Source organism: Hemicordylus capensis, chromosome 1, assembly GCF_027244095.1.
Source record: "Hemicordylus capensis ecotype Gifberg chromosome 1, rHemCap1.1.pri, whole genome shotgun sequence".
Classification (NCBI taxonomy): Eukaryota; Metazoa; Chordata; class Lepidosauria; order Squamata; family Cordylidae; genus Hemicordylus; species Hemicordylus capensis.
Genome location: NC_069657.1, coordinates 376,908,923 through 376,918,664, shown reverse-complemented (window position 1 = coordinate 376,918,664; position 9,742 = coordinate 376,908,923). Strand labels below are relative to the sequence as shown.

General features: G+C 41.3%; 1 protein-coding gene across 1 annotated transcript; it reads left to right on the top strand.

Annotated features, from left to right (window-relative positions):
- Positions 1-29: 29 nt before the first annotated feature.
- On the top strand, positions 30-7,773 carry PSMB1 (proteasome 20S subunit beta 1). The gene is made up of 6 exons (XM_053297911.1): positions 30-225; positions 1,948-2,055; positions 5,154-5,235; positions 5,816-5,945; positions 6,630-6,736; positions 7,337-7,773. The coding sequence occupies exons 1-6, from the start codon at positions 116-118 to the stop codon at positions 7,520-7,522; spliced, it is 723 nt and encodes a 240-aa protein (XP_053153886.1). The 5' UTR covers positions 30-115; the 3' UTR covers positions 7,523-7,773.
- Positions 7,774-9,742: the final 1,969 nt, after the last annotated feature.

Below are 9,742 nucleotides of genomic sequence, written 5' to 3'. Positions count from 1 at the left end.
CAGCGAGCGGAAGGAAGGAGGAGGAGCTAAGAAGAGCCCAGTTCCGGATCCGGGGCCGCCATCTTTCCATGAGACAGCACAGGAGTAGTCGGGGCAGCGGCGGATTCTTAAAGCGATGATGCTGTCAACCGCCGGCTACGTCGACTCCGCTCTCGGGTTGGGGCACGAGGTTAAGCGGGTTCCCGCCATGCAACACCGATTCTCCCCCTACACCTTCAACGGCGGGTAGGTTCGCTTCGGAGTCGAGTCTTTCTCCCCCTAACGCCGACCCTGCTATCGGGCCTGCGGGCCAAACCGCGACAGGGTTCTTTGCGCCGCAGACGCGCGCAGTCTGGCCGGGCCTTCTCTGGTGCCCCCCCAGCCCCGGGTCGCATCCTCCGAGCAGACGTTCACTGAAGGCGGGCGGGGCATCGGGGTTGCGCCCGCCGTCCGCTTCTGCGACGACCCCGCGCCAGGACGTGAAAAGAGAGCTGATGGCGCTGAATTGGCACAAGATTGACCGCACCTCCCCCCACCCTTCGGTCCCTTCGGGGCAGTCTCTCCTCGTGGAGTCTGGGGCTTCCCATTCCCGAGACGAGAGTTGTTTTCCGTTTTATTATTTTACTTTGCCACAGATCAGTTTCCTGCTTCTTTTCTTGTATCAGTACAAAGGTAGTTTGAGAATATCCAGTTTTCATTTATAGGTTAGAGCGATGTTCTTTCATGCAAGTCTTCCAACTCTGGAGGCTTTTTCGAAATGCTTTTCAGAGGTCTAAAGTTGGGGGTGTGCTCCTTTGACACTGCCTTGCTCACTCCTATACACTGTTTCTTTAAAGTAGTAAGAATTCTTGGCTGTGTGGTATAGTTCTACATGGAGGGAAGTGTGTAAACATTGTTACTTCCCCCCCCCCCCCTGTCGTTGAGCAGAGTTGCAGCAAAATGGTCCTAAGGCACTTTGTGGCTCAAGGTAATGAGTTGCCATCAGAATGCATTTGATTCTCCTTATGTCTCTGAGATTGTTCTGTACAAGTGGGCTTTTGCCTGCCAGGAACTTGTGCTATCCCAGTCAGAAGCTCCGTAATGCTAAACAAACATCTTCTGAACATTGCCAGGGTGTTGTCTAACATAATCTAACATAAAGCATTATAATACAGAGGTTTGGTATAAAAGGCTCTTCTTGGAAAAGAAGAAAGAGCAAGTGCACCACTTGGGAGTACTGCTGGTCCTGGCTCTGCTTGTGGAGGTGGTGGCTGCAGGTGCTCTTGCACATCTTTGGCTACTGCTCCAGCTGGGTCTCTTTCACAAGAAGGCATATCTGATCATAGTTACCCACATATTAGTCATGGCATGGCTGGTGTAACACACTCTACATGGGGCTGCCCTTGAAGAATAATCAGAAACTGCAGCTAGTGCAAAATGTGGCAGCTAGGATTTTAACCGGAGCTGCCCACTAGGATCATACTGCACTGGCTACCAATTTGTTTCCGGGTCCTATTCAAGGGGCTGTTTTTGACCTTTAAAGCCCTTAAGAGTTGGGCCTTGAATATCTAAAGGACCATCTACTCCCAAGGGTTTGATATTGTCGCCTAAAACAAAACTCAATTCTGCACACAGATGTAAAAAATTAGAGAACACTGACGCTGCCTAATAATAGCATTCCATAAACACAAATGAAAAGAACTTAAAGAAAATTCCAAAGAAAATTAATACATCACCTAAACAAAAATCTTGTGTGTTCCTGTGGTTGTGATAAGTGTCCTGTTTCAGGATAGCCTCTGTAACTCTACAGTATTGAAACAAAACTGAAAGCAAAACCTAAGATACATGTTTGCAAGATATAATATTTGGGTTCCAGAGTTGATTTAAGACAGCAAACTTGTTTGTTGAAAGAAAAAGCACCCCCCCAAAAGAAAAAAAAGATAGTAAATTTTGAATTCAGAAACATTATCTGTTTGCTTTCTTTTAAAGGACTGTTTTGGCAATTGCTGGTGCAGACTATTCTATTGTTGCCTCAGACACCCGACTGAGTGAAGACTATGCAGTCCATAGCCGGGACAGTCCAAAATGCTACAAGCTGTAAGTTTGGCTTTAGAAAGCCTGCAACTATTTAAGTGTCCTTCGTAGTGATAAATATCAAGTTACTTTTGGTGGTGATATAATTTGCTAGTTTAATTTGTTACAGATCTCTTTTTAAAAGAAATATTCTTTTGAAATGAAATTTTATTGACACTTGATATTTTTATAAATATGATTAGAGTTCTTATAAGTTTCAGTTTTTAGAACTACTTAAAATTACCAAATTATACTGCTGTAGTAAAGAACTTTTCCTATCCCTGGTATATTTTTTGAAATGACATGTATCCAATTCTAATATACGGATATTCTGTCAGGCGGCTTTGGGATTATGTTTCCCAAGCAGCAGTACGCACACCCCATACTATATGGCAAGCAGTTTTTGAAACTGAGGACAATTTGTAAAAACAGAAAACATGGGTAGGCATTTGTCTGCTGCTCAAGTCAAAAGTCCTGCAGAGCACACATCTGTGGGCACTACTAGTAACTCTTTGGATCTTTGTCTCTGCCTCTTGGTAGGTTGGGTAGGTGAGCAAAGACCCATTTGCTCCAAGAAGTAACAGTAGCTAAATTATCAGCAGTTTCACTTTCACTATCAAGCCTGTCTTAAGATTGCCAATGCATACACGTTGGATAATTCTCTTTAAACTTAGAAACTTACACCATTTCATACTTACAGATGTGGTAGATATTTCAGGCTGCAAAAGTAAAATAATTTTTATGAGCTCACCATGTTTACTTTTCTTTTTTCTTTTCTAGTATTACTTTGCATTACCTTGATGTAATCTGGGTATACTTTGATATTTAGTCTCTTATGGTAAAAAGGACTGATTTGAAAGTAACAATAGTAGACTCTCTTGACTACATTTTTCCATAATATTTTGTCAGTTTGCTAAGTCAAAGGAGAAGTGCTAGACTGGAGATAATTTTGCTGCCCTGCAGTGCAAGTTGTAGCTCTAGCTTCACTACTCCTTGCATAAATTTCACTTAATTTATGTTAGTACCCTTCTAGTTTTCCTGTCAGAAGGCTCACATGGTATTCAACTGGGGATGCATACTTAATAGTCTTAGTTTTATTGCTTTGAGTCTTATACAGCTGTATATCAAGATATTTGATGCACACCCCACCCGTAGTTTTGTGGGTCAAATATCTTATTTTAAACTTCTCTCCAGTTTAGCACTTCTCTTTTGACCACAAACTATGAAAAAATACTTTAGAAAAGTGAGACAAGAGGGACTACTGATCAGTGTTCCCTCTAACAGGGATTCCCAGATGTAGTTGACTACAACTCGCATAATCCCCAGCCAAAGGCCATTGCAGCTGGGGATGCTGGGAGTTGTAGTTAACAACATCTGGGAATCCCTGTTGGAGGGAACACTACTACTGATAACTTAAAATCAGGCTTTTAAATCTTAATGGCCTAAATGTTTTTAATTGTGTCTGAATTGTGTCTGAAAGTTAGAAGGTCTTTTTAAAGTTGTACACCACCCAGATCCTTTGGATGGGGCAGTTTATAAATGTAATAAATAATAACAATAAATGTCATAGTACAAACGGATTATTTCAAGGTAATGCTAGAAAACACAAGACAAGAAAAGTAAGTAGGCACAGTGAGCTCAGCCTGAAATTTCTACAAAGCCTACATTATACATTTCTGAATAAATTTTAAGAGCATTATCCAAAAGGAATATGCTGACAATCTTAGACAGGCTTGATAGTGAAAGTGAAACTGCTGATAATGTAGCTAATATGGACTGGGTGCTAAAGGACATGCCTGCTGATTTTTCTGACACCCACTCATCCAGTCACAAGCTTAAAAAAAATTTCTTTCACAAGGAAGAACAAGATTAAGTTCCTTTTTAGACTCATAGAATTAGTTTCACAGTTGTATCCTGGTCATGGTGCATATTCACTTACAAAATGCTTTGGGGTTTCAGTGGTATAAGTCAAACATTTAATTGTTGAAACTCTTCTGAAATGAATGGAGGTTGTGTAGTAGCCATGCTTGGTGCCCTTTTTTGAGAACCACTTGGCAATAATTGAAAGTGGTGAGATCTGGGTGTGGTCTTATTCATACAGTTAGTCTTGGGGCTGGTTCAGATGTGCAAGACTGCTGCGTTTCTTCCATGGAATATTGTGGTACTTGCAGGTGCTTGTGATCTCATGGAAGATGCATCCTGTGAACTACCAAAACACTTGGAACTGGTTCATGGAATTAAGAACTCTGCTGGGACCAGAAGGTCTCTTTAGTCTGACATCCTGTTTCCTGCAGTGGCGAACCAGATGCCTCTGAGAAATATGCAAGCAGGCCATGAAGGCAGTAGGCGCCTTGTGGTGTTGCTCCTGAGCAACTGATAATCAGTAGCATATTGCCTTTGCAGACAGAAGTTCTACATCATGGCCAGTGAGCACTGATAGATCTATCCTCCATGAATTGCTCTAATCCTTTAGTGGCCATTAACACATTTTGTGAAAGTGACTGACTTATTGTACAGTGAACCACGCACAGAAGAGGGATGTGGGCTTGCTGCTTCCGTATCAGCAACAGCCTGCGCACACAGCTCCTGAAGGCAACCAACTCTTGGGAATTGGTTGCAGCAGCCCCCTGCCTCGCCAGTCCCTCAGCTGCATGTACAGGCTGTTGGCTGGCACAGCCACGGAAGTAGCGAGCCTGTGTCCCTCTTGAATTTGTGACTTGTGCAGTATGCCAGCCAGTAAATACCACATAATTGCTAGAGTTATGTGTACTGATATATGCAAGTACTTACTGGCTCGCACTGTGGCTGGTTTACATGTGTTCATGGGTATGTGCCAGCTACCATCATGTCAAGTAAAAGCAGCACTGGTCCACTTAAATCTATATCAACCTTTAATCTAGCATGTCAAATAGTAAGCTTATAATTGCTACACTGGTTTATTTTAAAAAAAAAACCAAAAAACACCTGACTGGGAATGTTTAGATCTATGTGTGTTTAGGCAATGGTATACCAACTGAAATATACAACTGAAACTCTTAACATAAATCTGCAGTTGAGAAAATACCTTGCTTCAGCACATATTATAAAGATTACTGAAATCATATCAATGCTACATTTTACAGGACAGACACAACAGTCATTGGCTGCAGTGGATTTCATGGAGATTGTCTTACACTTACTAAAATTCTTGAAGCAAGATTAAAGGTAGATGATTATCATGAATTTTTGTAATTGAAGGTGGCCAAACGTTAGATCAGCAATGAAAGCAATAATCTAAGTCTAGAATTTCCTCTAGGTGTGGTGATGAAATGTAATGAAATACCAGTATTTCTGAATTTATTCCCCATATACCTTGGCTGAAGCACTTTATTTGACTTCAGTGTATTAGTGAAGTACTGTTTTAGATACATGGTAAATGTGTTGTTTTCTTTGTCTATCCTTTGTGAAAGTTTAAAAGAACCCCCCAAAACTCAAAAACCTTTTGTGTGACAGTTAAATGGTTTTAGTTTAAAACCATGTTATGCAGTCATGTTGGTTCTTGAGGTGGAATGTTCAAATACTCCTTCCCTCAGTTCCTTTTCTGAGCAGCAAAAGTATAACAAACTGACAATTTGCTGCCCTTTTAATGAAAGGTAGGCTGAAGTGGCCATTTTGCTTGATAGTGGGGCTGGTCTTCTTGTGCCACTTTCTAAGTTGATACTACATGCTCTGCTGTTCATTCAGCTGAGACATTTAACATGAACTTCCCTTTTCTGTTGCAACATCTCTGCCACTTTGTTTCCAGATGTACAAGCATTCCAATAATAAGTCTATGAGTTCAGGGGCTATTGCAGCCATGCTCTCGACAATCCTATATTCACGCCGCTTCTTCCCTTACTATGTTTACAACATAATTGGTGGATTGGATGAAGACGGTAAGATCTTCTTTGTGCTCCCAATAAGATATGAGACTAGAGGTTTCTCCTGAAGATGCTGGGTAATAGGTTTAGGTTGGGGAAGGAAAACAGTATGATACAGTTAGCATTGTGGATGATGTAGAACAATACAGTGTTCAGTCAAGTGATGCTTTTTGAGGATATTTCCGCACTAATAACATTTATCTAAGAGTTTTCTGATTTTAGGTATCTATAAATGATAGGCTTTCTAACTTCTCCTGAACTGTAGTACAAATGTTGCTCTTGGAATGAGGTACAAAGGGGAAAAAAGGTTGTGATCTATTTTTTCACTGGACTGGGCAAAAATGAAAGTTCTGCAGTAATACAGTTTTGATAAAAAGGGTTGTAGTAGGTAACTTTAAACCTCCTATAGAAAAGAGCTCCAACTTCAGTTTTTCATTGCACAAGAGTTCTGTTTTCAAGAGCATTCAGTACTTCTTGAAGGATAAATAACTTTTTACCTTTCTGAACAAGTGAAGTTTGAGCTTAGTTTCACTATTGCTGCATATGATCCTAATATTAATTGGGTCAATTTGTTCCAAATTGTTAATTGAACAATTTGTTATGGAGTGGCTAACAAAGATTATTATTATTATTATTATTATTATTATTATTATTATTATTATTTTATTATTAAGAAAGTTAATGTCTTTTTTTCTCAAGGGAAGGGTGCAGTATACAGCTTTGATCCAGTAGGTTCCTACCAGAGAGATACTTTCAAAGCTGGTGGATCAGCTAGTGCCATGCTGCAGCCTCTTCTGGACAACCAGGTAAAATAGTTTTGGCGTTACTCTCTCTGGTCAGTGGTACATTAATGTGTAAGTAGCTTAGTTTCTGAAGCATTAAAATTGTGCTATTGATCGCCTCCATGCTTGGCTTTCAGTAGCCATGCTTGGCTTTTCAGAAGGTCACCTGAGTAGAAGGAGGAAAAATGGTGCCTGTTAGGATATTCAGTTGAATCTGGAAATGAGGAAAAAGTTTAGATTTCTCTCTTGACTGCCAGAATATGTGAAATTCCTGTAATCGCATGATCAGTTGTCATGGATTGCTGCAGCTTGTCGTCATTTCATACAATTATCACTTCATTAATATTTAGCAATGAGAACTGAAGGTAAACTATCATTTTGGCCTCTGTTTTATTGTCCGCATCACTTTCCCACAAATTAATCTGTGATTATTTATTAGTGGTATTGTATGGCAGCTTCCTTATACATAGTTTGTATTTTTGAGTGATAAAGCTTGGCCAGTTAAAACAACCATCTGTTCATCTTGGTGTTTTTGTATAGCACTGTAGAACTTACTAAGTCACAGTAGAGAGTCATCCTAAGTGTCAAAAGTGAAAAACTAATGTCATTTCTTTTTTTAAATAGGTTGGCCTCAAGAATATGCAAAATGTAGAGCAAGTGGCTTTGTCCCTGGAAAAGGCTTTGCAGCTAGTAAAGGATGTCTTTATTTCTGCTGCAGAGAGAGATGTATACACTGGGGATGCATTGAAAATCTGCATTATTACTAAAGATGGAATTAAAGAGGAAACTGTTCCATTGCGCAGAGACTAAGTTGGTACACTGTTCAGTTAACGGTCTTCAATGTGTGACCTTAATTTTTATGCAGGTTATTTAGTGGTAGGATGACATTTGATGTATTAAAAAAAATTAAAAGTCAAAGTTGTCTGTCATTGGTATTTCATTGCTTGTAACAATGGAATTTGAATATTGTGATAACAGATTCTGATTTCCCATCACTGATGAGTCATAAGATGCATACCCAGGACATGATCTGGTAATAAATGGTAATGTTCGTTCATTCATTCATTCATTCATTCATTCATTCATTCAGTTTCTATACCACCCTTCCAAAAATGGCTCAGGGTGGTTTATTTGTTGTTAAATGGAAAAGCATGTAGGGATATTGCTAAGATCATAATATCAGTCTGCACTATCACCTGGATTTCCACCAGCCAATACTATCTTAATAGTGGGTTTATACAAAAACATGACATTGATTTTATGTATTAAATTTAAAACTAGCTGAGCCGGCACAGAGCATCTGTGTCCCTAGTATGCTACCACAGCTTTCTCCCACCCACCCCTTTTTTGCCTGCCTGCCGTCTTCTCTCCCACCCGCAGCCGCCATATTATTGTCTGCCGCCACCACCTGCCATTTTCTGCCTGCCTGCCGCGCAGCTAGCTGCTGGTCTCTGCCACTGCCCACCACCTGCCTGGTTGCAGCCACCCGCCTGTTGCCCAGTTGGGGCCACCCACCCACCAGTTTTCTTTGGCCAGCCGCCACCACAATTTTCTTCCTTCCCACCCATCCTGTGACTATCCGGCAGCTGTCCAAACTCTCGCGAAAGCTGCCACACATGGGATTAGCCACAGGTACGTCTTAGAGAATTAAATATATAGATAGATGTTGGCACCTGTTAAAGTGGAACAAATATGTCTGTTCAGTAACATGGGAATTTAGTTAATTAGTTAGATTTTAATCTCTCTAACTATAATTCTGAGGGGAGAGTATGTGTTTTTAAGGCCCCTAATTGATGTTCATGTATTGTTTAAAGATGTTGGCTCTCTGAAGAATCCTCTCAGCATACTTTCAGGGAGGCTATGCTAGATTGGGGGAATTGGAACAAAAAAAAAATCTGTCGCTAGCATCTGGTACAAACTGTTTTGTTGGCGTAACACTTCCATTCCAAATTGCTCAGCTAGGAAGGCTTAACACAAGGACTGTAGTTCTCTTCTTTCTATAAAGGGGAAAAGGAACCCAAGTCACACCATCTTGTGATTGAATGTTCCCCTAACATGTGAAGGAGAAGGGCACATGCCCTAACTTCAGACAGGTGATTGAGTAATGGAAACCAGGACAAAGGCCTGGCTCAGCAACAGGAACCAATCAAAACAATGAATTCTGCCTGAGACCATATTCTTCCTCAGTGGGGAAGTGTATCCAAGGCTGGGCTGCTTCTCCCACCTGCCCTTAGGGCCAATCCTGCAAAGGCTTATGAAAGCTATGTGGGAGGGGCATCTCCTCATCCTCTCTCGTTCTTGAACAGTGTTAAGGGAACTGCTCCTGGGTGATTGGCAACGTCTAACATGGATTCCCAGATGTTGACCACAACTCCCATAATCTCCATGCAAAGGCTATTTTGTAAGCACCAAGAGGTGCTTCCCTCTTAGATCCAGTTTCCCACGGTAGCAAGGAAGACTGAGCAGACCAGGTTGGGGAAGAGAGCCATTCTGGAGAGTGACATGAAGTACTGAACACCGCCTTGAGTGGTGGCTGGTGGACAGTAAATCACCCAAAAAAGCTGTTGGTAACCCCAAGGTAGCTGGTGTGTGGAGAGCAAGAAGATCACAAGGAATATGCAATGGAATCCCACATGAAGGGTACAAGGGAGCGCACTGGATCATGAAATTGGGACTCATACCCAAAATCATATCCTAGGGGCAAATTCCAATTGACTGTTGCTGTCTGACAGGTGTGTAGGGCGGAACTGACAGAGATCCCATTGTTGCTGATCTACCTGAGTGTAACAATGTGGGAATTGCCAAATTATGCCAAGGCTTTTGTCATGGAAACAGAGTGCATAGACATGAGAAGGGACATCTGCAGAAATGGAAAAGTCCAGTAATCTAATCAGTATTTTTGATGGATGTATCTTTTAAGTTCGTATGGCTTGCTCAACCTCTTGTGTGTGGGGGACGGGGGCGGGGGAGATCTACCTCTGCAAGCCTTATCTGTTTTTCCTGTTGAACTAATTGGCACATTCCTCCTTT